We start from the raw sequence: 26,765 nt of genomic DNA on the forward strand, positions 1-26,765 counted from the left end.
ACTGAAACGTCCAGAGAGCAGCACCTCGCCCTATAATCTGTAAAGAATGTGAAAAATGATATAAACTAATCTGCAGGAACTTTATTGTGGTTAAATACAATAAATCCCTGATACTTGCTTTTTAAAATCAACAAGTAACAATTTATTTATCTAACTCCAACAATGAATAAGTTAACTAAACTATTAACAAACCAAATAAATCCCTCCTAGCTACTAACTATTTCTGAATAAAACAAGATTCTAATGGTATGCTGTTTCAATAAATACAAGTCCCAATCATATACAAAAAAAAATAGAATTTGGTCTTTTGATTTGTGTCAGGAATATACCCTCCGTTTCTTCAGTCAGGAATGCCTTTTCTGTCATTGGTACTGTTGTTTTTTTTAGATGATGCTTTCTCTAATACATAAGTGAAAGCCAATTTCTTTCTTAATAGCTATGGGCAGTTGGCTCTGGCGGGTGGCAGGTAGCTCTCTGATCTTTGTCCAACTGCTCCCTTCTTTTATACCCAGGATAACATAACAATGTTTCAGCTATTACAAGGGGGCATAGCTTTAAATTAAGGGGGGGGTAGGTATAGGACAGATGTTAGGGATAGGTTATTTACTCAGCGAGTCGTGAGTTCATGGAATGCCCTGCCAGTAGCAGTGGTGGACTGTCCCTCATTATGGGCATTTAAGCGGGCATTGGATAGGCATATGGAGGATAGTGGGCTAGTGTAGGTTAGGTGGGCTTGGATCGGCGCAACATCGAGGGCTGAAGGGCCTGTACTGCGCTGTATTCTTCTATGTTCTATGTTCTAATATTCCTTAAGTAGGATTGGTCCAATGTTGTCAAAGTCATCCAATTTTAAAAGGTTTTAGTAACTGAAAGGCCTGGTTCAAATTGATTGGCTAAATTCAAAAACCTGTTGTCTTTGTAAAAACTGCTGCTTGGCCTGCTAACTGTACGGCCTTTTGATACAAATGTTTCAGTTCAGGCTCTCTCTACACCTGCAAACCCCCTAGCTGCTGCTCACAGACATACAGTTTACATCTCTAAGCACCAAAAAAAAACATCTTTTAAAGATACCACACAATGCTTTACCCCCTAGCATTTTACGATTTTACATACACCAAACTCTACTTTCCTGACTCCCAATGTACAATTACTTTACCCAACTTTGCAACATTGTGAAACTGAATCCTTCATGCCAACAGGCATGTAGAGCCTTAGTTTAACACTTTATCTGAAGTTCATCACCTCCAAGAATAAAGTGCTTCCTCAGTTCTGCAATGGTGTGCCAGCTTTGAGGTTTTGAGCTTCAGACCTGAAATCCAACTTGAATCCAGTTCTTTGTGGTTTCAGAGGCAGTCTGTCAACTACCTTCACCATTGCTGACACAATAATCCATGATCAATATCCCTAGTGAGAATACAGTTAAAATCAAGGGATGATGAAATCTCAGAATAAATTAGTTGAACATTTTAAAATGATATAAGAGCATGTACCAAGCCGGTGAGATGATGTTGCAGTCGTAATGACGTTGGACTAGAAATACAAATATCCCAGGCCAGTGTTCTGGGGAACAAAAACTGGAATTTAGCAGCTCCGTCGGCATTTGTGGAGAGAAAACAGTCAATGTTTTGGGCCCAGTGTCCTTTCCTCGGAATGGGAAATCTAAAGAAGGGTCACTGAACCCAAAATGTTGACTCCACTTTAATTCCATAGATGCTGCCAGACCTTCTGAGTCTCTCCAGCAACTTCTGTTTTTTTTTTGTTTCATGCTTCCAGCATCTCCAGTTAGTTTTTTGTTTTGTTCAATGTTCTGGAGACATTGAATCTCACCATGGCAATGATGAAATTTTGAATTCAGTACAAATCTAAGATAAAAAAGCTAGTGTAATGCTGTTTTTTATTAAATGGAAAAACCCATCCAGGTTCATTAATATCCTGTTAGGAAAGGGAAACTGCCATTCCCACCTTGTCCATATGTGACTCCAAACCCACAGCACTGTGGTCGACCGGTAACTGTGCTCAGGCAATTAAGAATGGGCCATAAATGCCTATCCAATGAACCGTTTTAAAAATAAAATCACCATCTGATCACTTAATTTACACTCAAATGTTTTACAGGTCTGTTAATGTATGTAAGTGGCTAACCAGAGAATTTGTTTGCTGAATGAGAGTTTTAACATATTTGTACAGTCAGGACAAGTGCAAAGCTTGCAGATAACTGAAAATTTTGATAAATGTAAAGTGGTGAGGGAACAGTGTCGAACTTCAAAATTACATTGATAAGTTGATGGAGTGGACAGAGAGGTGGCAGTTGATGCTCAATGGGGAGGTGCTAAGTGATACATTTTGGTAAAAAGAATATGGAGAAACAGTAGAGTGCTATTGTTAAAGGTGTACAAGAGCAGAGAGATCTGATGTATACTTATTTCTCATTATCCACTGATTTGCTACCTGTGGATTTGTATACTCATGAGATCGGCTCCAGTACCATACTGTATGAACAATATACTGTAATTACTTCTAACCTTGTCTTCCTCAAGATTACTCTGATAAAGATGTGTGCATTCTTATGGTTTTAAAAATTTGCTAAGCAAATATTTTTATTGTATTAAAATATTTTTGTTTATTTCAAGACGTATTGGGTACAAAGGAGAGGGTCTTAGTGGAATCTGCATTTTCTTTTTGTTATCCACAGGAATTCTGTGCCCCTACCAATGTCTCCGATAAGGAGGACTGAGTGTATCTGCATGTGTCATTAAGGGTAACAGGATGGATAGAGATTTTTTTTGTAGAAATCCTGTGATATTCTAGACTTAATCTCGCTGCTTTTATGCCCCAATTAAATTTATGCTGAATTTGTGGAGCCTTTAATGTCAGGTGCACTCGAACGAAAAGTTTGTAATGTCACCACGTGGTGCCATCTTAGGTACAGGGTACCTAGTACAGATACTTTTAAGTGTTGTTAAAGAATTAAAATAGTAAAAAAGAAAAAGACTGACCTGGGAATACAGTGTTTTAAAAGTCTGAATGAGAATAAAAAGTGTCTTCAAAATACTCAAGTCTGTGCCTATCAGTGTTTGAACACGAGGCCTTGCTGTCTCCACGCACTGACCTCTGTCCCAGACTCTCCTCCAGGGCTTGTCCCCTGCTCCAGCTGTGACTTGGCTCCCTACTTGGCCCACGCTGGCTCTTCTCTCACTCTGGCCATGGCTCGCTTCCAGGACTCTGCCTGCATTTGCTCTGCTTCTGCTCCAGCCGTGACTCACTTTTCTGTTTAGACCTCAACTGGAGTGTTGCATACACCTTAAGGGGGGACGTGAATATACAGAACGGTATGCAGAAGAGGTTTTCAAGAAGCTTCAGTCAGAGTCACAGAGATATACAGCACAGAAACAGATTCTTCGGTCCAACTCCTCCATGCTGACCAGATATCCCAACCTAATCTAGTCCCATTTGTCAGTACTTGACCCATATCCCTCTAAACCTTCACATCCAGATGCTTTTTAAATGTTGCAATTGTACCAGCCACCATGTCTACCTCTGGCAGCTCATTCCATATATAAAAGTTGCCCCTTGGGTCCTTTTTATATCTTTCACCTCTCACCCTAATCCAATGCCCTCTAGTTCTGGACTTCCTCACCCCATGGAAAAGACTTTGTGTATTTATCCTATCCATGCCCCTCATGCTTTTATAAACCTCTATAAGGCCACTCCTCAGCCTCCGACACTCCAGGGAAAACAGCCCCAGCCTATTCAGCCTCTCCCTATAGCTCAAATCCTCCAAGCCTGCCAACATCCTTGTAAATCTTTTCTGAACCCTTTCAAGTTTCGCAACATCCTTCCAATAGGAAGGAGACCAGAATTGCATGCAATATTCTAAAAGTGGCCTCACCAATATCCTGTACAGCCACAACGTGACCTCCCAACTCCTGTACGCAATACTCTGACCAATAAAGGGAAGCATACTAAACGCCTCCTTCACTATTCTATCTATCAGCGACTCTACTTTCAAGAAACTATGAACCTGCACTCCAAGGTCTCTTTGTTCAGCACTCCCCAGAAACTTACCATTAAGTATTTAAGAACTGGCTCAAAGGTAGAAGACAGAGGGTGGTGGTGGAGGGTTGTTTTTCAGACTGGAGGCCTGTGACCAGTGGAGTGCCACAAGGATCGGTGCTGGGTCCTCTACTTTTTGTCATTTACGTAAATGATTTGGATGCGAGCATAAGAGGTACAGTTAGTAAGTTTGCAGATGACACCAAAATTGGGGTGTAGTGGACAGCGAAGAGGGTTACCACAGATTACAACAGGATCTGGACCAGATGGGCCAATGGGCTGAGAAGTGGCAGATGGAGTTTAATTCAGATAAATGCAAGGTGTTGCATTTTGGGAAAGCAAATCTTAGCAGGACATATACACTTAATGGTAAGGTCCATGCGAGTATTGCTGAACAAAGACCTTGGAGTGCAGGTTCATAGCTCCTTGAAAGTGGAGTCGCAGGTAGATAGGATAGTGAAGAAGGTGTTTGGTATGCTTTCCTTTATTGGTCAGAGTATTGAGTACAGGAGTTGGGAGGTCATGTTGTGGCTGTACAGGACATTGGTTAGGCCACTGTTGGAATATTGCATGCCATTCTGGTCTCCTTCCTATCGGAAAGATGTTGCAAAACTTGAAAGGGTTCAGAAAAGATTTACAAGGATGTTGCCAGGGTTGGAGGATTTGAGCTATAGGGAGAGGCTGAACAGGTTGGGGCTGTTTTCCTTGGACCATGAAAGGCTGAGGGGTGACCTTTATAGAGGTTTACAAAATTGAGGGGCATGGATAGGATAAATAGACACAGACTTTTCCGTGGGGTTGGGGAGTCCAGAACTAGAGGGCATAGGTTTTAGGTGAGAGGGGAAAGATATAAAAGAGAACTAAGGGGCAACTTTTTCACGCAGACGGTGGTGCATGTATGGAATGAGCTGCCAGAGGAAGTGGTGGAGGCTGGTACAATTGCAACATTTAAGAGGCAGTTGGGTGGGTACATGAATAGGAAGGGTTTGGAGGGATATGGGCCGGGTGCTGGCAGGTGGGACTAGATTGGGTTGGGATATCTGGTCGGCATGAACAGGTTGGACCGAAAGGGTTTGTTTCCATGCTATACATCTGTATAAGTCCTGCTCTGATTTGCTTTCCCAAAATGCAGCACCTCCCATTTATCAATATTAAACTCCATCTGCCAGTTTATGGAGCAGATACTGCTCAGCCCATTGGCCCATCTGATCAAGATCCCATTATAATCTGAAGTAACCTTTTTTGCTGTACAATACACCTCCAATTTTGGTGTCATCTGCAAAACTATTAATATACTTCCTATGTTCACATTCAAATCATTATTATAAATGACAAAAAAGTAGTGGACCCAGCACCGATCCTTGCGGCACACCACTGGTCAAAGGCTTGCAGTGTGAAAAGCAACCCTCCACCACCACCCTGTCTTCTACCTTTTGAGTGAGGATAGATTGGAGAAATTGGGATTATTATTCCTTGGGGAGAAGGCTGAGGGAAGATTTAATGGAATGTTTAAATCATGTGGATTCTGGACAGGGTACATTGGGAAAGATTGTTCCCACTCATGAATAGGTCAAAAATCAGAGAGCACAGTCTTTAGTGATTTACAAAAGAAGCAATACAAGATGAGACTACTTTTCTTGCTATGAGTGCTTGTGCTCTTGAATGCACTGTCCAGAAATGTGGTAGAGTAGGCTCAATTGAGGCATTTAAGAGGGCATTGAATAATTCTTTCCCTATAACTCTCTAAATAGAAAGGCAGGAGTCTTTCTGCACTATAACAATTCTGTGATTATGCTGCATAATTATGTTTCCAATTGTAAGTTGTATTGGTTAGAATTGGTGATTATGTTAAAATGGTCAGAGATTAGCAATTCAATTTGCATTACCTAGTTTAAAGTCTCAGCCTTGACTCACTGAATTGCTATATTGTCTTTTCTGAATGTGATTTTACCAGCCTCATTGGGTGAACTAAAAAGATCCCAAGGCACTTTTCAAAGATTAGAGAAATTGTGGCTGTTACCTTTCCCTCTGTTTTAAACTGATAACTGTATAGAAATATTTTTGTTTGCTTTTGCTGATTGACTCCCCAATTGCAGATGGTGTGCAACCTGCACACTTACAGCTATGTCCTAGAGCTCCGACAGCAATAAACACAGCATCACCTTTTCTCTCTATTTCTTGCTGACGGTCACTGTCACTTCTGCTTCCCTTCACCTCTCCTCCTGGCTTGACTGGCAGGGATTGTGATTGAGTGATAAGGGCAGCCTAAGGTTTTAGGTGGTAAATTGCAGTTGTACACAGAGGTGACATTAATTTGGGAGAAATGTAGCAGGGATGGGTGGCATCTGAGTGCTTGTTCAGTGATAGGAATTGATGAGTGTATTCTTATTGGGTGTGAAGTGCTTTTGGAACATTTGAAATTGCCCAAGTGTTAAATCTTTTTTTTAACTGAGGTTCTTACACACTTGATGCAACTGCAACTCACCATCTGTGAACAAGCTAGATGTTATTAAGCACAGTACAATACAAGCTTTGGAGAAACCCTGAACTCTCTTTGCCATTCCTGCGAGGCATGTCCAGGGAAGCTTTCTGAACAAAGGAAACAGTCCTTGCTTTATACAAAATCTTTACATCACATTCAGTGATGTCCACCAGACAACCCCCAGTCACTCCCTCGCAGTCACATGCCACTCAAGATAGTGTTTCTGGCGGTGACGTGGTCACTGCAATGTAATGCAAATTATTCCTTAATGGTCGGATCTAGTGTGAATTCAATTTTTTTAACCAAGTGGAGTTGTCAGAATTCCAATTTATTGATTTCTGAATAGGGAATGATGATGCAAATGGATATGAATGGCAAAAGAATGGCCATGTAAATGGCTCTGAATAATGGGAGAGGATGATGTAATTTTCTTACAATATATCTGTAAGTTAGAGGCATCCCACCCTAGCCTTGGGACATCCCATTTCCTGTAGGTTAACAGAGCAAATTAACTCTTTAATATCACACAAGTAATTTGATATGCAGTGCTGCAATTGGAGGAACAACTGGTTGGAGGATCACAACCTTTGTGATCTTTCAACAAACTTGCCATTTAAGAATATTTGTATTCTAATTATAGTTAAGCTAATCTCAGCAAAGGTTTACAGCAGTGTTTGGCATTCCTCCTCAAGGAAGGGAAGATTCACCTGTGTTTATATATCTTTAATGCAGGAATATTCCAGAAAACTACAAGGTAATTTTTCTCCAGGGAGGTGGAACTGGTCAGTTCAGTGCTGTCCCTTTAAACCTTATTGGATTGAAAGAAGAGAGGAGTGCCGATTATGTGGTGACTGGATCTTGGTCTGCTAAAGCAGCCATTGAAGCAGCGAAATATGGAAAAGTGAATATTGTTCATCCCAAGCTCGATGCTTACATAAGTAAGAACATCTTGTTTAATGGATCCATTATGGCCAACTGAATATCTAAGATCTGATTTTTTGAAAAACAAAAATCTTGTTTTCCAGCAATTCCAAATCCAAGTAGTTGGAATTTGAATCCAAACGCTTCTTATGTTTACTGTTGTGCCAATGAGACACTGCATGGTGTGGAATTTCCCTTTGTCCCGGACACAAAAGGAACTGTGCTGGTCTGTGACATGTCGTCATGTTTTCTTTCAAAGCCAGTAGATGTCTCCAAGGTAGGTCCTTTTCACTTAACTTTCAAGACCACCTTTGTCTTTACATTGCAGTGGGTATTCTTAGAAAAACTGGTGTATTAAATGAAAGATTTCAATTGCATGGCGGGGATCAGGAAAAATAGTTCGTCCAATGAGAAAGGTTAGATAAAGGTATATGAAAATCTGAATGTTTTGAAAAACAAAAGGAGATGAAACAGCTTCTGATTATAGCATGAGGATCATGCTTATAAGGTAAATGATAAAAGAACCAGGCAGAAAATGATTGGGGGGAGAAAGGTTATGGTCTTGAAAGGTGGTGGAAAAATTAAATCAAGTATTCATCGAATTTCCTTTTAACATTGTGGAAACACCTTGCCCAGACTGAGGAAAGAGTTAGAAATGGGACCTTTTTCCCTCAAAAGCATGTGCAAGTGTGATGGACTGAATTATTTTCTATTGTGTTGTATCATTTTGAGACGTTTGATAACCTTATTCTATTGTTCAGGTGATCCAAAGTATACCATAAAACACACAGGAGTTTATTTTGATGTTGTTCTGAAGCTTCTATTGCAAAGATAGATAATTATATGTAACTGGTTTTAACTTTTTTACAAAGCAGATAATACAATGGGAATCTGATAATTCTAGATTACAGGACACATAAATTCAGTAATACTGATAGTTTGCTGAAACTGCAGAATGCAATAACCACTAGAAAAGCTAACTTGGATCTGGAGTTTGATTTTAACAAAAATTTGTACTTGGCATGTTAAACAAGATGATAAAATGATCCATGGGCTGTACAGTTAGTCATAGAGTTGTACAACATAGAAACAGAACAGTCGGTCAAAATTATCCATGCTAACCAGATATTCAAAATAAATCTAGTCCCATTTGTCAGCACTTGGCCCATCTACCTCTAAACCCTTTTTATTCGTATACCCATCCAGATGCCTTTTAAATGTTGTATTTGTACCAGCCTCCACCACTTCCTCTGGCAGCTCATTCCATGCATGCATCATACTCTTTTTTTTTTTTAAAAAAAAGAATTGTCCCTTTTTAAATCTTTCTCCTCTCACCTTAAACCTATATCCTCTAGTTTTGGATCCCCCTCCCCCGGAGAAAAGACCTTGGCTATTCACCCTATCCATGCCCCTCATGATTTTATAAACCTCCTATAAGGTCAGCCGCTGACATTCCAGGGAAAACAATCCTAGCTATTCAGCCTCTCCCTTTGGTTCAAGCTCTCCAACCCTGGCAACGTCCTTGTAAATCTTTTCTGAACTCTCAAGTTTCACAATATCCTTTTCTATAGCAGGGAGACCAGAATTGAATGCAGTATTCCAAAGGTGGCCTAACCAATATCCTGCAATATAACGTCCCAACGCCTATACTCATGCACTGATCTATAAAAGCAAACATACCTTGAATATTAAACATTTATTACAGAATCTAATATGTGTAGACACTAGTTATTGTTTGTGGTTCTGTTCACCGAGCTGAGAATTTGTGTTGCAGACGTTTCGTCCCCTATCTAGGAGACATCCTCAGTGTTTGGGAGCCTCCTGTGAAGCGCTTCTGTGAAGTTTCCTCCGGCATTTACAGTGGTTTGTCTCTGCTGCTTCCGGTTGTCCGCTGCAGTGGCTAGTATATTGGGTCCAGGTCGATGTGTTTGTTGATAGAATCTGTGGATGAGTGCTAGGAATTCCCTGGCTATTCTCTGTTTGGCTTGTCCTATAATAGTAGTGTTGTCCCAGTCAAACTTATGCCTCTAGGAATTCCCTGGCTTGTCATCCGCGTGTGTGGCTACTAAGGATAGCTGGTCGCGTTGTTTCGTGGCTAGTTGGTGTTCATGGATACGGATCGTTAGCTGTCTTCCTGTTTGTCCTATGTGGTGTTTTGTGCAATCCTTGCATGGGATTTTGTACACTATGTTGGTTTTGCGTGATGGTACCGAGAACACCGAACGGAGAATTCACCACAAAGGTATACAGGAAAGCCACACGCCCAGACCAAGTCCTGAACTACAAAAGCAACCACTCCAACACACAAAAGAAGTTGCATCAAGACACTGTTCAAAAGGGCCACAACACACTGCAGCACACCAGAACTGCAAAAAGAGGAAGAAGAACACCTCTACAATGTATTCGCCAAAAACTGATACCCCCGCAATTTCATCAACAGATGCCTAAGGGAAAGACAACGGAATGAGGATATGTCACACCCCAAAGGACTAGCCATGTTATCATACATCAAGAACATTTCTGAACTGACAGCCAGACTACTACGACCACTAGGACTCCTAACAGCACACCAACCAACAGCCACTCTCAGACAACAACTCACCAGGACAAAGGACCTGATACCCAGCATGAGCAAAACCAATATAGTGTACAAAATCCCATGCAAGGACTGCACAGAACACTACATAGGACAAATAGGAAGACAGCTAACGATCCGTATCCATGAACACCAACTAGCCACGAAACAGCACGACCAGCTATCCTTAGTAGCCACACATGCGGATGACGAGCAACATGAGTTCGACTGGGACAACACTACTATTATAGGACAAGCCAAACAGAGAACAGCCAGGGAATTCCTAGAGGCATGGCACTCATCCTCGGATTCAATCAATAAGCACATCGACCTGGACCCAATATACTGGCCACTGCACGGACAGCTGGAACTGACAACCGGAAGCAGCAGAGACAAACCACTATAAATGCTGGAGGAAACATGACGACAGAAGTGCTTCACAGGAGACTCCCGAACACTGAGGATGTCACCTAGATAGGGGACGAAACGTCTGCAACACAAATTCTCAGCTCGGCGAACAGAACCACAACAACGAGCACCCGAGCTACAAACCTTCTCTCAAACTTTGAACACTAGTTATTTATGAGCAATGAGATGGGCCAAATCAATCTTTTAACTTTTTATTGTTTTCTTCACCAATTTACTTTAATTTTGCACACTTTTTTAAGAAATTCAATTTTTCCCTAACCTGATATTTCCATTTATGTGCAAGCCTATAGTGATCTCCAAGCCATGACATTCCTTTCCATGTGTAATTTGATGCCAAGTTGTATCCAAGGTTTAGAGCATTTGTTACACACTTTTAAATTTTCAGAAATTTTAACATTCAACATTACTGTTCTTTTTATGTTTATGCTAGAGGCTATTGTTTAAATTAAATCATTGAATTTTTGCAAGCCAGAACACAGTACTTATTAAAATTGATCAACATATCTAAAGGATTTGTTTGAAGAATGTATCTGATTTCACTGGTTCCATTACTTTGTGGTGATAGTGCTGTTTAATGACTCTATAGAACTTTATTGTTTAAACATTGAATTGCCACTACTTTTCCAGTGACAGCTGATTACATGATTGATTCAATATTGGTTTCTGCCAGTTTTAGCAAATACATCATTCCGCCTTTTCTAATGCATTCCTTAAAGGTATAATCCTTATGACCCAACCTGCCGCCCCTCCCGGTGTTTCAGAGCTGAACGAAATTCCCAACATTATAGCAATCTTTCAGTAGTACTTTGGAGATCTCTTTTGGATGAGATGGCAAGCTGTTTACTGCTATCTGGAGAAAAATTATCCTAATGCAGTTTGAAGAAGCTGAATAATGTTTAGTCATTAACATTATTTTGTTTTTGGGGAGGTTGTTTTGTATAATTAGTTGTCATGTTTCCTGCGCTATCCTGCTGAGGTAACTACACATAGACACATGAAATAGGAACAAGAGTAGGCAAAAGTGAGGACTATAAATGCTGGAGATTAGATTCAAGGTGCTGGAAAAGCACAGCAGGTTAGGTAGCATCCAAGGAACAGGAAAATCGACATTTCGGGCAGGAGCCCTTCATCTAGGAACAAGAGTCGCCCATTTCGCCCTTTAGCTCCACCACTTCGTATGGCTGATCATGCCATTCGGTATCGTGCTCCCACTTTTGCTACATACCCTTTGATTCCTTTAGCACCAAGAACTATTTCAAGCCCCTCCTTGAAAACATTCAATGTTTAGCCTCAACCACTTTGAGGTCAAGAAATCCACAGGCTTAACACTCCCTAGGTGAAGAAATGTCTCCTCATCTCAGTCCTAAATGGCCTACTCGGTATGTTTAGTTCTGTGGCCCCTAGTTTAGGACACCCCAGTTATTGGGAGCATTGTTCTCGCATTTACCCTGTCTATCCCCCTTTTTCTTTTAGAATTTGATAAGTTTCTGAGATTTCCAATCCCTTTTACTACTCTTTGAAATGCCAGTGAACATAATCCTAACTGATTCAGTCTATCTTCTGTTCTACCATCACAGGACTTAGTTTGCTAAATCTTCATTATGCTCCCTCCATTGCCAGAACATCCTTCCTCAGATAAGGAGTTAAAAGCTGCATGCAATACTTCAGGTGTGGCCTTACCAAGGCTTTGTACAATTGCAGCAAGATATCTTTGTTCCTATACTCAAATCCTCCCTGTTTGAAGGCCAGCATACTTTGCCTCCTTCAACACCTTGATGCACTTGCATGCTTACATTCAGTGACAGGCATACAAGGACTCTCCCTTTTTTCAATCATCACCACTCTGATAATCTGCCTTCATGTTCTTGTGACCAAATCTCACATTTATCCCATGTATTTATCTACTCACTCAGCTTGTCCAAATCACACTGAAGCATCTCTAAGTTCTCCTCACAGCTCATCCTCCCATCTAGCTTTAAGTCTTCTGAAAATGTAAGATCTTACATTTAGTTCCCTCATCGAAATCATTAATGTAATTTATGAATAGCTGGGTTCCAAGCACTGATCTCTGCTGTACTCCACTGGGCACTGACTACCAATAGAAAATAGACCCTTGTATTCCCTCATTTTCAGCCTGCCAGCCAGTTTTCTATTGATATCAGTCTACTACACCCAATCCTATGTGCTTTAATTTTACACGCCAATTTCTTGTGCAAGACCTTATCAAACAGCTTCTGAAAGTTCAAATAAACCACATCAACTAATTGCTCTTTGACAACTCTACCAGGTACAGCCTCTCAAAATTCCAATAAATTTATCAAACCTGATTTTCCTTTTGTAAATCCATACTGTCTCTCATCCTGTTACTATTTTCCAAGTGCTGTGCTATTAAATCTTTTATAATAGACTCTAGCATTTTTCCTATTACCAATATCAGGCGAAGGGTCTAAAATTCTCTACTTTGTCTCCTTTCTAAAATAGGTTGTGTGCCTTTTTGAGCAAAATAGAATGTATCTGCAAATGCAAATTCACTCCATAAACTTATCTGTGTGTGTGCATGTGAGGGAGAGAGTGAGTGTGCGAGAGTGTGATGGAGTATGTGCCTGTGAGAGGGGGTGTGTGGGTGGTGTGTGTGGGTGGTGTGTGTGTGGCACACGTCTCGGGGTATTTGCAGATACATTCTATTTTGTTCACATGGCACTCAACCTGCAGGCGGCCAATCCATGCGACATTTGATAAATTCCTACTTTGGAAATAGAGCCAATCTGATGCAAATGTGGGATACAGGCAGACTCTAATCTCACACCTTTAACACATTGTCTGAGCTGAGATGTCACCTTTTTTTATAAAACCTTAAGTCATCTTGGGAATGTGACTTAGAGTCATAGACTTGAAAGAAATTCTGGGATTTACATATTAATGAATCAAAACCTGCAATTCATTCTAAAAGGTGAAAGACTTAACAGCAATCTAGGAACAATTGCATCAGTTGTCTGACACTTTGATCTTGTGCAATAAATTTGATGTCTTATGATCTTGCCTCACTAGCTCCTGATGAAGGAGCACCTCTCCGCAAGCTAGCACTTCCAAATAAACCTGTTGGACTACAACCTGGTGTTTTGGAATTTTTAACTTTCTAAAAACTGAAAGTCCTGGATATTCAGTTCCCAACTATGGCCACCCGGCAGCCACAAGATTGTAATCCCAACTACATCGTACCCCCCATTTATAGTAATTTGTGTGACTAATTCATACACCTTTAATACGTGAAGCACTTGCAATAGGCACAAGACTCTAAGTACTCAAGAAATGGGGCAGAGTTTCAGATTCTAGGGGACATCATTGTCATCTTTTAAAATTTTATCCTGCTCATTATTTTGCATTGAGGAAGAGAATGTCTTTTCTGCCAATGCTGCTGTCTTTTGTTTTTGTTGTTTCTTCTCTACTGTCTCCATGAATAGGTTCCTATCCCTCCCATTTTAGTTTGAAACCCTCCCCAACCACACTGGCAAATATTCTCCTCGGGACATCCATCCCAGTCCTGCCTACTTGCAACCTGGTCACACTTTCCCTGAGAACTGGTTTTAATGCTCCAGGAATCTGAAACCTTCCCCCTTGCACACTTTCACCAGTTATGTATTCATATGAACTGAAAACAACAAATGCTGGAGATCACAACGGTCAGACTGTATCCATGGAGAGAGATCAAGCTCATCTTTTGAGTCTAGATGACTTTTTTTTTCTTTCAGAGCTGAAGTGAACTGTGGAGGAGGCAGCATTTATGCGATAGTTTAGGGGGTGTGGAGGGAGTGGTTTGTGGCAGTGGTGAGATGTAGCGAGCTGGTGGGATCCCTGTCTGAGGGAAGAGCAAAGCTTCTTCAGAGTAGGCATTCCTTGAAGAGATGTGGCAGTTGATTAAACACAATGTGGGAGTAAATTACTGCAGATGCTGGAATCTGTACTGCAAACAACAAATGCTAGAGATCTTTCACTATTTCTACTCTGATTAGTATGTGAATTGGTAGCAATCCTGAGATTCTACTTTTGAGGTTCAACTTTTAAACTTGCTTCCTATATTTTGCTTTCCGGACTTTATTCTTTTTCTTACACGTTGGTTTCAAAAACATAGGTACCATCGTTGAGAGAGTTGTTCGTTATTCCTGTTCAGAATGCTCTAAAGCCACTCCCCTTTAAAATACATTAATTTTAAATACTTTGCTTTTGATATAACAATGTTTACATCAGTGTATATATAAATGCAATATTTCTTTTCTTTGGCTTGGAGTACTTATCCCTTGCATCAGAAGTCCTGGATCTTTTGGAACCTATGTTTAGATTCAGTCAGAATACCTGGTAGCTGAATCCAATTTGCTGAAATTTTTAATTAACTAATCAACTTTTATATTTGTTCATGGGGAAGTGGGATATTATTGGCGAGGCCAACTTTTATTGTCCTTCCCTAATTGCCTTTAGGCCTGTTGAGCTGCTGCCTTGAGCTGTTGTGCTGAATGGGAGAGGGTGGTGTGGTGGTCAATATACCCACCGTGCCGTTAGGAAAGGAGTTCTCTAAGCTTTTGTTTGCTGTTTGCATCCAAATTTCCAAGCTTGCAGTGCATCAAAATTAATAGAATTTTGCATGCTCTTATTCAACAGTTTGGTTTGATTTTCGCTGGTGCTCAGAAGAATATTGGTTGTGCGGGAGTGACTGTGGTAATAATCAGAGAGGATCTTCTAGGATTTGCATTGAAGGAATGTCCAATAGTGTTTGACTATAAAGTACAAGAGAGCAGCAATTCTCTTTACAATACTCCTTCAACCTATAGGTAAGTGGTTTATATTTTATCTTGCATGTCTAAATTGTTAAGTGCAGGTATTTGGTTTAATAGTTTTTTTGCGATAAATAAGCTGTTCCATGTTGCAATTTCATTTTCAGAGATCATAGTTTCTATATAGCGTAGAGCTTTTTCCAAGCTTTCAAGTCTAGTGGATCTGTATTGTATGTGTAGATGGTAAAACAAGTTGGGGCAGCTATAAATATTTGGCTAGGTGCCAGCACCCAGAAAAGATAGGCTGAGTTGCCAAATCCTGCTTATTAACATTCCAGTGTCTGCTTCACTATTTGTTCGCAATGCGTTGAATTTGGACTTGTTACAGTTGCACAGTGAATACAAACTAAACTCTCAAACACATGTGAATCTTGAAAGGGTTCAGAAAAGATTTACAAGGATGTTGCCACGGTTGGAGGATTTGAGCTATAGGGAGAGGCTGAATAGCCTGGGGCTGTTTGCCCTGGAGCGTCAGAGGCTAAAGGGTGACCTCATAAAGGTTTATAAAATGATGAGGGGCATGAATAGGATAAATAGACAATGTCTCTTCCCTGGGATGGGAGCGTCTAGAACTAGAGGGTATAAGTTTAAGGTGAGAAGAGAAAGATTTAAAAGGGACTGAAAGGGCAACTTTTACACTCAGAGGGTGGTATGCGTATGGAATGAGCTGCCAGAGGAAGTGGTGGAGGCTGGTGCAATTACAATATTTAAAAAGTACCTGGATGGGTATATGATAGGAAGGATTTATAGTGATATGGGCCACTTGCTGGCAAATGGAAGAAGGTTAATTTAGGATATCTGGTCTGCTGAAGTAGTTTTGTCCACAAATCCAGACAAAAGTTTCAGTACAACGGTAGATGCTTTATTATCGGACAGCTGGTGAGAGATTCTCAGTGACCCCAAAGGAGTCATGTGGTCTACTTGTGGTGGCACTTCTCAACGAATCCCTGCTCCACACAAATGCAGAATATTTTATAGGAATTTTATTGTACAGAGGTCGACAAGTCACATAGTTAATTGCTGTTACATTGTTTAAGATTGGTAATTACAATTTTACAATGCCCGGTGATTGCCGATATCCTGTGATAACTAGCCAATGGTTTACAGAAACAGGTTATCATATTCTTCATGACCATATATTTATAGATAGAGATTTTAGACTGAAGGACTTTGTTCTCATGGTTGGATTCGCATGCCCATGTTAATAGGTAGGGGAAGCATGATAATGGGGACAGGAGGCACTTAATAAGGTTATGGCCAAGGCCATCAGTCTTGTCCAGGGAAGACAAACACTTTTTGGCTGAGGCTGCAAGTGAAATCCACGTGTGAGGATTCTGTTCTCCGGGAGTCAGCTACCCCCCCCAGTCCGCTGCGATGTCCCGTCTCATTCTGTAAGAGGACAGGTTTGCAATCGATACTGCAGTGAGTCCTTTTAGCAGTGGAATGTTTAACCCTTGAGTTCCCAATATATCATGGTAAAGAAGTAAAATTGGAATTTATACTTTTGTGGCTTTCTAATGTCCTCGGGTCGGCATGGACAAGTTGGACCAAAGGGTCTGTTTCCATGCAGTATATCCTTATGATGCTATGTTAACTCTTGTCACTTCAACTCTTTTTAAATGCCCTAAATGTTTCAATTACTGTCAATAAACTGGAAAAAGACTCTTGATGTCAAATCTTCAGATATTAGTAGTTAGAGGTTTGCCTCAACCAGATCTTTATTTTCCTTTTCTAAAAATTTGTTTTTCCCCATATCCAATTTAAACTGTACCAGCTTACTTTGCATCCAGTGTCCAGTTTTCCTTTTGTTTATTTCAACCTTGTCAGTTTTGAGTAACCACCTGCTCGGTTTCCCCCAGCTCCCATATTCAACAACTTTAAAATAACTTATTCTTGCATGTCTTAATGATTCTCACATTGATGCTCTCCATAGCAAAACCTGAGCACGTTTTGGCATGTTTCCTTACTGCACACTATGAACTATCCTAACAGCACTGAAAATAAGTGACATGAAGTAAAATAGAGCTGGTATGAAGTCTCTGAAAATTTATGGCTGTTACTATTAATATCTTTTTGTACTTGGATTCCTGCACAAAGTTGGCACTTGTAATTCTAGCTTTAAAAAAATCCAGCATATTCATGCACTAATTGTATTTTATTTATTTATTTACGGTGACTAGTTTTATATTGTGTTGGAACTTGACATTTCAAGTATGTGCATGTATATGCTTGTTCATCTCAGAATGGAGTCTAAACTTAGGTCCTGCCGAAAGGGTGGTAGAAACTGTTTCAGTGTAAATGAACCAGCTAGTTTTTAATCTAGTGAAGCTGAAAATATCTTTAGTCTTGTTTGCTCTGGCGTCTTGCCCTGTCTGCAAAATGTGTACAATGTAGTAACTCAGATTTGTTTTTCTTTCAGCATTTACATTATGGGTTTGGTCTTGCAATGGATTAAGAAATGTGGTGGTGCTCAAGTGATGGAACAAAACAGTATTGCTAAGTCAAAGCTGATTTACAATGTAATTGATGGATCCAATGGATTCTATGTGTAAGTTTTCTTTTGTACTATACTAAACTTCTGAACATTTTTTAAATTGCCATGTTTAAACTAAACTTAGTCCTGGAAATAGCATGAGGTTGGTAGCAAGTGAGTTTTTTTTTGTGTGGGTTAGCATAAGATGACTATAAGCCAGAACTGTCCCTCCAGTACCCAAGAAAGCATGTGAAAAGTGCCTTAATGACTACCGCCCAGTGGCTCGCACCTCCAATAATCATGAAGTGGTTTGAGAGGCTGGTCATGGCCCACATCAACTCCAGTCTCCCAGCCTGCCTCGATCGCCTACGATTTGCCTATTGATGTAATTGGTCTACAGCAGTCATCATATCCCTTGCCCTCCACTCATCCCTGGAACATCTGGATAATGAGGACATCTACATCAGACTCCTGGTCATTAACTACAGCTCCATCTTCAGCACCATTATCCCCTCCAGGCTGATCTCAAAACTGAGAACTTGGTCTCAGCACCACCTTCTGCAACTGGATTTTCAGCCTTATGACTCATCTATTTTCACCTGATTGAAATCTAACAGTACATCCTCCTCAATAACACTCAACACCAGAGCCCCACTCTTCCTCCCCCAAGAATGCATCCTCAGCCCTCTACTGTACTCCCTGTACACCCACGACTGTATTGCCAAATGCCATCTACTAGATCACTGATGACACTACCATTGTATGACGGATCTCTAGCAATGATGAGTAAAAACACTGAAGAGAAATAGAGGGCTTGGTGATGTGGTGCAGTGAGAACAGCACCTCTCTGAATGTCAGCAAAGCTAAAGGACTGATTATTGACTTCAGAAAAAAAGGAGAACACGCCCCCATCTACATTAACAGAGCTGAGGTTGAGAGGATGGAGAGTGTCACATTCCTCAGAGTGATAACGATTGACAGCCTGTCCTGGACTTCCCACATAGATGCGAGCGTCAAGAAGGCACGGTACTGCCTCCTCTACCTTGGGCGGCCCCGGAAATTTGGCATGTCCATAAGGACCCTCATCAACTTCTACAGATGTACGTTTGAAAGCATAATGTCTGGGAGGATAATGGCCTGGTATGGCAACTTCACTGCCCAGGACAGTAAGAACCTACAGAAGGCTGTGTGCACAGCCCAGACCATCACAGAAGTTGGTCTTCTGTGCATGGACTCCATTTACCTGGCTTGTTGCCACGGAAAGGCTGTCAACATCATCAAAGATCCCTCCCACCCTCTTCTTTCAGGCTGGAGATATTGATGCCTGAGTACACGCACCAGCAAGTTCAGGATTAGCTTTTTCCTGGCTGTTATTAAACTGATGAATGAACTCTTTAACCTCAAATAATGCTGATCTTGCTAATGTTGATCGTGCCTAGCGAACGCCCTGTGCAATATAATTGTATGCCTCAAGTTTTCTTTATCAACCTTTGATCTGTACTTTCCTTACTATGATCAGCCTGCACTACTCTTAAAGAGAGCTTTCCACCATACTTTGGTACACGTGACAGTAAATCAATCAGAGGGTAGAGCGAATTGGAGCCACTGCCCCTGCAATTTATCGAGTGCCCGCATTCCGACTGCAGCAACTTGTAGACTTGAATCTTCCTTTTTTTTTGAAGAATGGAAAGGAAAGCTGGACAGGCATGGATGGCTGCAGTGATATTGGCCTGTCCCCACACTCTCGCATTTTGTCTGCTTCCCTTGTTCTTCTAGTGGTTCTGGGTTGGGAAGTGCTGTTGAAAAACCATTTGTCAGTTGCTGGAGAGTGTCATCAGTGTGATGCACAATAATGCCACTGTGCACCAAAGGTGGAGGAGTGATTTGCTAGAGATGTATAGGATACTGTTCAAGATGGTTGCTTTGCCTTGGTGGGTTTAAGATTTTTTTGAAGTGCATTGATCCAGGTATCACGCTTCTGATTTATGCCTTGTAGATAGCAGATGGGTCTTCATGAGCCAGAAGTACTCTGTACAGGATTCTGACCTATTTTATAGGTACTGTATTAGTATAACTGATCCAGTCTTCTTTCTGCTCACTGAACTGTAAGAGTTGAGGGTGGATTCATTGACATTCAAGGAACACTGCACTCTATTCTAAGTGATTTAAAGATTTAATAGCAATCTAGGTTTGTTCAATACATCACATTAGTTGTATGATACTTTGATCTTTTACTATAAATTCTGTGCCCTATGATCCTGTCCCACTAGCTACCTGACAAACCAGCAGCGCCCTGAAAGCTTGTACTTTCAAATAAATCTGTTGGACTATATCTGGTGTTGAGATGTTTAACTTTGTCCAACACCAGCACCTCTATGTTTATGGCTTTCATCTGAATGTTAGTTTTCATTTTGTTCTGAAAAACCTCCTTATTTTTGATAAACTGCATTGATAATTGAGAACCGTGGCATCTGAAATTTTTGACCAGACTTTAATTCTTATGACTTTACCTCTGTTTCCATATAGAGTTTGGTTTACATGTGCAGACACCTCCTTACTCATGTAAAAGTTGGGTGAGGTTTCAAGCTACATAGGAAATACTATGGATGAACTGCTGAGTTAACACCAGTTTAAGGAGGCCTCCAATTGTTGTCAAACTCAAACCCTCCTTCACTGAGTGCGAATCTGAACATGTGAATTCAGTGGAGGAGTAAGCCACTTGGCTGTTTGAACTTGCTCTGCCCTTCAGTAAAGAACATTTCCACTTGTCCCTGATAACTTTTCATAATGTCCCCAATCTTGCTCCAAAGGAACACAAATGGTTTAATATGAGAGGAATTATGAATGGTCCTGGACATTGTGCAAACATTCCACTTCTGACACTTTTTAAATATAATGGAGGGAAGGGCATAGAACTTTAACTGAAACAGGCCATTTGGTTCTTTGATGCTGGTCATTGGAGCTGATCATGGTTGATTCTCAGATTCTGCCCTAAGGACTTTCTGCTGTAATATCCTGGGGTTAAGCTCAATCGGTCGCTGACAACCATTTTCCTTTCATGTCTCCAGCCAGTCTTCTCCATGTCATTTCCGCCCCCCCCACCCCTGCCATTGACTTCAATTTGCTAAGGTTCCTTGATGCCATGCCCTCACAAGTGATACCTTGACATCGAGAGGTGTCATTCTGAACTCTGCTCAATATTTTTTTTTTCTTCTTAGGAGTCTACCTGCTTCAATCTACAGAAGTAGAATGAATATTCCATTCCGCATTGGAAATGCTAATGGGGACAGTATTCTTGAAACTGAATTTCTTGACAAAGCTGCTAAACGCAACATGATATCATTAAAAGGCCACAGGTAAATCTCTCAGCACAAATTATATAACTTAGTGGAACTGTGATTCTGATATTTCTTTGGGAAGTCTTTGGGAATTCTGTTTAATAACTAAGGAATATGCAATTGTGTAAATGGGTCTCTTTCAAAGGCAGGATCTGATGTTTATTGTATGTTTGTATAAATAGCATTAATTCCATATGATCTGTTGTGCTAGGTCTGTTGGTGGAATTCGTGCTTCCCTCTATAATGCTGTAACAGTGGAAGAAGCTCAAAAACTCGCAGAGTTTATGATCGACTTTATGAAGGAGCATCATGTGTAAAATATTTGTGTTTTGGTTTTAACGTTGCATTGTATTTCTGAAATGTAGACCTCTAGGTTTTCAGGAGATGCTGGAAATATTCAGCAGATTTGGTGGCATTGGTAGAAAAATGATTTTTGATTTAGCATTTCTGGTTATAGAGAGTAGTTGGAATATTGCAGAACTTTAATCCTACCGAAAAAGATGCATTGTCAAAGCTTCCCTTCTTGCGCTTATCAGGATAATTGACTAATTTAAAGGAAAATAACAATTTTTGTATGAGTGTGCTGATTCGTAAAGTGTTGCCATGGAGAGTACACCAAATTATAGTTCGTTGTCTGTTAACTGCTACATTTGCTTTAAATTTCAAACCAGACAGGTTGGTTGACGATGGCATTGCCCTGAGAACCATTGACTCTCAAGTCAGCAAAATAAGTGACACTGATTCACTGGATCATTTTCTCAGGGCAGTGTCTTGATCAATCAGTCACTTCATCTCTTTGAAGGTTAAATTAAGGTTGGTGGCAAACAGTCAACCAACTATTAATTGGTGAACTTTCTCTATGGCAACACTGCTACCAACCATCATTCTCTCTCATGCCGTGTAAATATTGGTTTTCCACTTAAATTGATATTCTTACAAATTATTATGGTAATTGCAGTACAAAAATCTTTGACAAAATGTCTTCTCTGAGAAAACTCAATTTCCAGTTAATATTGATTTTGATAGTGGATCATTGACCTTAAACAGTCTCATGCTTTACAGCCCTGCAGAACATTTCCAGCATCTTTGGCTTTGCTTTAACGTGTGTCTTGTTGGTGAAATACATCTAAGATTCTTTAATCATTTATAAATCATACTATATTAGTCTTTTTTTAATTCTGGCACACCTGAACTATCTATTCAGGTTATCACTCTCTGTGATAAACTACAATTTTTAGTGGAGGAACGACCACTGAATTAGCCAACAACCAATCTCATTACAAAAGCTTTTTTTTAAATATAGTCTCTCCCTTCACACTAGGCTCTCCCAAGTAAAGCTAACTTTCTAACTGATTTTGTGGCTATTTGCAGGGAAAGTGGTGGTTGCACAATTTGCAAGTAAAATTAAAGCCTGAAGAATATGGATAGAATGTAGCTTTGCTCTACATTGTAGAGCTGATCGGATATCCTGGCATTTCACATGGACCTGTATTCAGAGTTCAGAAGAATGAAACGTTTAAAATTCTAATTGGGCTGGATATAGGAGATGCAGGGAGGCAGTTTGCTGTGGTTGGAGAGTCTAGGACTAGGGGACACAGTTTCAGGATATGGAGTAGAACATTTGGGACTGAGATGAGGAACAGTTTCTTCGCTCAAAAGGTAGTGAACCTGGGGAATTCTCTACCGCAGAAGGATGTGGAGGCCAAGTCACTGAATATATTCAAGAATAAGATTTTTCAATTTAAAAGGCCTCGAGATAAGGGGATAATGGTATTGAGATAGAGGATCAGCCATGATCACAATGAATGGTAGTGCAGGCTTGAAGGACTAAATTGCCTACTACTATTTCCTAGGTTTCTATATTCAAGGCAATGAAATCAAAGTAAAGATAAATATTTTCACACTTTTTTTTGCATTGTTTTTTTTATTGCCTCAGCCTAGCCATTTATGACAATCTGAATCATTGCATTTTGTTTGGCATAACATTGAACTTAGCTTCTAGATTAATTACAAAAACCGTCTTTTATGTTAGAATTTGCTGCCAGGCAGTCAAAATGCAAATGAATAACTGTATTTTAAGGAACCTGAAGTTTGACATTTTCCATTTTGAACTCCTTTGGTACTTGGACAAACTTAGTTTGCGATTTCTGATAAACCATTCTTGTGGTTCGTCAGATTGTTGTTACATTCCCTTTGCCCAGCAGTGGTAAACATCTGCGTTTGCTTCCCGAGAGGGTGGTGGATGTGAAGATGGTCACTGATTTCAAAGGAAAATTAAAGGAACGTTTAAAGGACATGAACTTTCAGGGCTGCAGGAATAGAGAAGGGGATAGTGTCTGATTTGAATCACTGTACAGAGACTGAGTTGACCAAATGATGACTTCTGTGCTAAGGCTCCGACTAGGGCATTTTAACTATACACAACATGAAAGGTGTACTGTTGGTCCTACTTAGCATTAACCATACATAATTTAACATCTAATCCAATGACAACTTGTAGCAGAAATTTAAGTAGTGGATAAATATCTTATTTAAATGGTCAAGTAGAATGAGTGACTCAGTAATTTAGCAAAAGCATTTTTTTTTAAATATTACCAGAAATTTATAGAATGACCTGAACTTTTAATGTTTAGAACAGATGAAAAATGGTCATCTCTTTCAGCATGATCTGCAAAAGAAAACTATCTTTGGACAAGCAGTTCCTGGAATTATTGTGATAAACTATTTTGTAGCATATATGTGCTCCAATGCACAAGTATTCTTCAGCCAAGTAGCTATCCTGAATGCATTCTGTGATTTGGTATATGCTGTGTCTTGACCACCTGCTGGTGATTGCTATTTCACTGTCAGTGAGAAATGGCAGCTAAATGGCTAAGAGCCAAATTATTACATAAACTCAAACATGTCTTGTGGTTAGTTGGTGGTTTGTGCCCATAACTAGGCCCCTGATTTAAATCCATGGGCAAGATAATTAATATTAGCATGATACTTTAAAATATAACTTGGAAAATGTTGATGGGCTTAAGGGGATGTCTTTCCCTTGTTGGTGAATCCAGAAATAATCTCTGAATAAGGGATCAGGATATGGAAGATATAGACTGTAGGGAAATAGATGGTGACATCTTGCAAAATGTCCAGATTACAGAGGAGGAAGTGCTGGATGTCTTATAATGGGTAAAGGTGGATAAATCCGCAAGACTGGATCAGGTATACCCAAGAACTCTGTGGGAAGCCAGAGAAGTGATTGCTGCGCCTCTTGCTGAGATAGTCAATAGTCACAGGTGAGGTGCCAGAAGACTGGAGGTTGGCAAACGTGGTGGCACTGTTTAAGGAGGGTGGTAAAGACAAGCCAGGGAACTATAGACCGGTGAGCCTGACCTCGGTGATGGTCACGTTGTTGGAGGGGATCCTGAGGGACAGGATGTACATGTATTTGGAAAGGCACGGACTGATTAGGGATAGTCAACATGTCTTTGTACATGGGAAATCATGTCTCACAAACTTGATTGAGTTTTTTTGAAGAAGTAACAAAGAGGATTGAGTGCAGAGCAGTAGATGTGATCTATATGGACTTCAGTAAGGCATTTGACAAGGTTCCCCATGGGAGACTGATTAGCAAGGTTAGATCTCATGGAATACAGGGAGAACTAGCCATTTGGATACAGAACTGGCTCAAAGGTAGAAGACAGAGGGTGGTGGTGGAGGGCTGTTTTTCAGACTGGAGGCATGTGACCAGTGGAGTGCCACAAGGATCGGTGCTGGGCCCTCTACTTTTTGTCATTTACATAAATGATTTTGATGCGAGCAGAAGAGGTCCAGTTAGTAAGTTTGCAGATGACACCAAAATTGGAGCTGTAGTGGACAGCGAAGAGGGTTACCTCAGATTACAACAGGATCTTGACCAGATGGGCCAATGGGCTGAGAAGTGGCAGATGGAGTTTAATTCAGATAAATGCGAGGTGCTGCATTTTAGGAAAACAAATCTTAACAGGATTTATACACTTACATGAGGGGCATGGATTGCGTAAATAGGCAAAGTCTTTTCCCTGGGGTTGGGGAGTCCAGAACTAGAGGGCATAGGTTTAGGGTGAGAGGGGAAAGATACAAAAGAGACCTAAGGGGCAACTTTTTCATGCAGAGGGTGGTGCATGTATGGAATGAGCTGCCAGATGAAGTGGTGGAGGCTGGTACAATTGCAACATTTAAGAGGCATTTGGATGGGTATATGAATAGGAAGGGTTTGGAGGGATATGGGCCGGGTGCTGGCAGGTGGGACTAGATTGGGTTGGGATATCTGGTCGGCATGGACGGGTTGGATCGAAGAGTCGTACAGAATGGAAACAGACCCTATGACTATGACTGTCAGCCATTTTAGGACTTTATTCTAGGAGTTGTGGGTCTCTGAATTCTCGTATTCCAGAGGGCTGGGGCATCTCAGTTCCTAAATATACTTGAGACAGATCAATAGAGTTTTGTTTTGGATATATGGAACTGTGGTGAAGAGAGAGATCAATCAGTGACTACACTGAATGATAACCCAGATTGGAAGGGCTAGGAGATCTATTACTTCTCCAATCTCCTATGCACTTTTAGACTTTCCCAGTCCCCTACCCCGCCTCGCCAAAGAGGTTCATTCCTCTGTGTCTTGGCAGCCTTTTTGTTTCTCTCAAGATATTAAGTGTTTTTAAGGAAAATTTTAGTGGCATAGTTGGATGAAGTTTGTGACAAGGAAAATGGTTTTCGTCATGAATGATTAGCATTTGGAATGCTTTTCCTGAGCATGGTTGATACAGATTTTGAAGGAGAGAAAATTGAAGGGTTAAAAGAAACAGATTTATTAATTTGCAAGTAGCTGAATATTTGTACGCATCTATTAATTGTAGATTGCTCTGCTCTGAATTTTAAACCTTGAATACAAGGTGCACATCACATGGCCTTTTTTTTTAAATTTTGGTTTCTCAGGCCTCTTTCCAATATCTCAGAACTACCTCTTATCTGAACGTTATGGAAATTTTATGCATTGGTTGGTGGGTAGAAGCAGAAAATTGAGGCAACAAGCAGTGTCCAAGAAATGAATAGACTTTTTAAAAAATTGTGTGTTGGCCTCACTTTGAACTTTTGATTTATGGATATTAAAACCACTACATTTTGCACCAATGAATAACTTGGAAAATTAAATAACAACTATAATAATGAAGACTTATTTGATTTTTGTTGGGGATTTAATTCAGTTAATTACCTCCGTATGAAAACTGAGTGAGAAAATATGGAACTATCAATGTATTACTTGATAGCCCATTCATACACCCACAGTCAGATTTTTCACTAAGTTGTATCATCTCTGGAGAAATTTTAAAATTGGTTCGAATGTTCACATCTGGAACCCCGATGTACTGACCAATATTATTTTGACTGACTGGAGGGGAAATGGGACAGGCAAGATTCTCACTGGGGAAAAACTCAGCAGAGCCGTTTGAATTACTGAGTTCAAACATGCCCTGTTCTTGCTATTTCAAGGGCTGTTACCCTCAACGTGAGGGTTTGAAATTTAAGGAGTCACCTTTAAATTCAGCTGACACTTAAACTGACCTAGCATGCCCTTCAAGAACATTTATGACATCTTATTTTGCCATCCCCACCACCTCTCTTAACTCCTCTGCATTCGCTC

At 40.4% G+C, this 26,765-nt stretch overlaps 1 protein-coding gene across 1 annotated transcript in view; it reads left to right on the forward strand.

Moving 5' to 3' along the window:
* Nucleotides 1-24,251, forward strand: part of psat1 (phosphoserine aminotransferase 1) — a 50,588-nt gene extending 26,337 nt beyond the window's left edge. The window contains exons 4-9 of the mRNA XM_043712634.1: nt 7,268-7,473; nt 7,561-7,733; nt 15,114-15,283; nt 17,706-17,834; nt 20,978-21,115; nt 21,309-24,251. Of these exons, the coding sequence (XP_043568569.1) occupies nt 7,268-7,473; nt 7,561-7,733; nt 15,114-15,283; nt 17,706-17,834; nt 20,978-21,115; nt 21,309-21,414 (922 nt within the window). The 3' untranslated portion in view covers nt 21,415-24,251. The remainder of the gene's footprint in view (nt 1-7,267; nt 7,474-7,560; nt 7,734-15,113; nt 15,284-17,705; nt 17,835-20,977; nt 21,116-21,308) is intronic.
* The last annotated feature ends 2,514 nt before the right edge of the window (nt 24,252-26,765 follow it).

This window comes from Chiloscyllium plagiosum, chromosome 2 (genome assembly GCF_004010195.1).
Source record: "Chiloscyllium plagiosum isolate BGI_BamShark_2017 chromosome 2, ASM401019v2, whole genome shotgun sequence".
NCBI classification, from domain to species: domain Eukaryota; kingdom Metazoa; phylum Chordata; class Chondrichthyes; order Orectolobiformes; family Hemiscylliidae; genus Chiloscyllium; species Chiloscyllium plagiosum.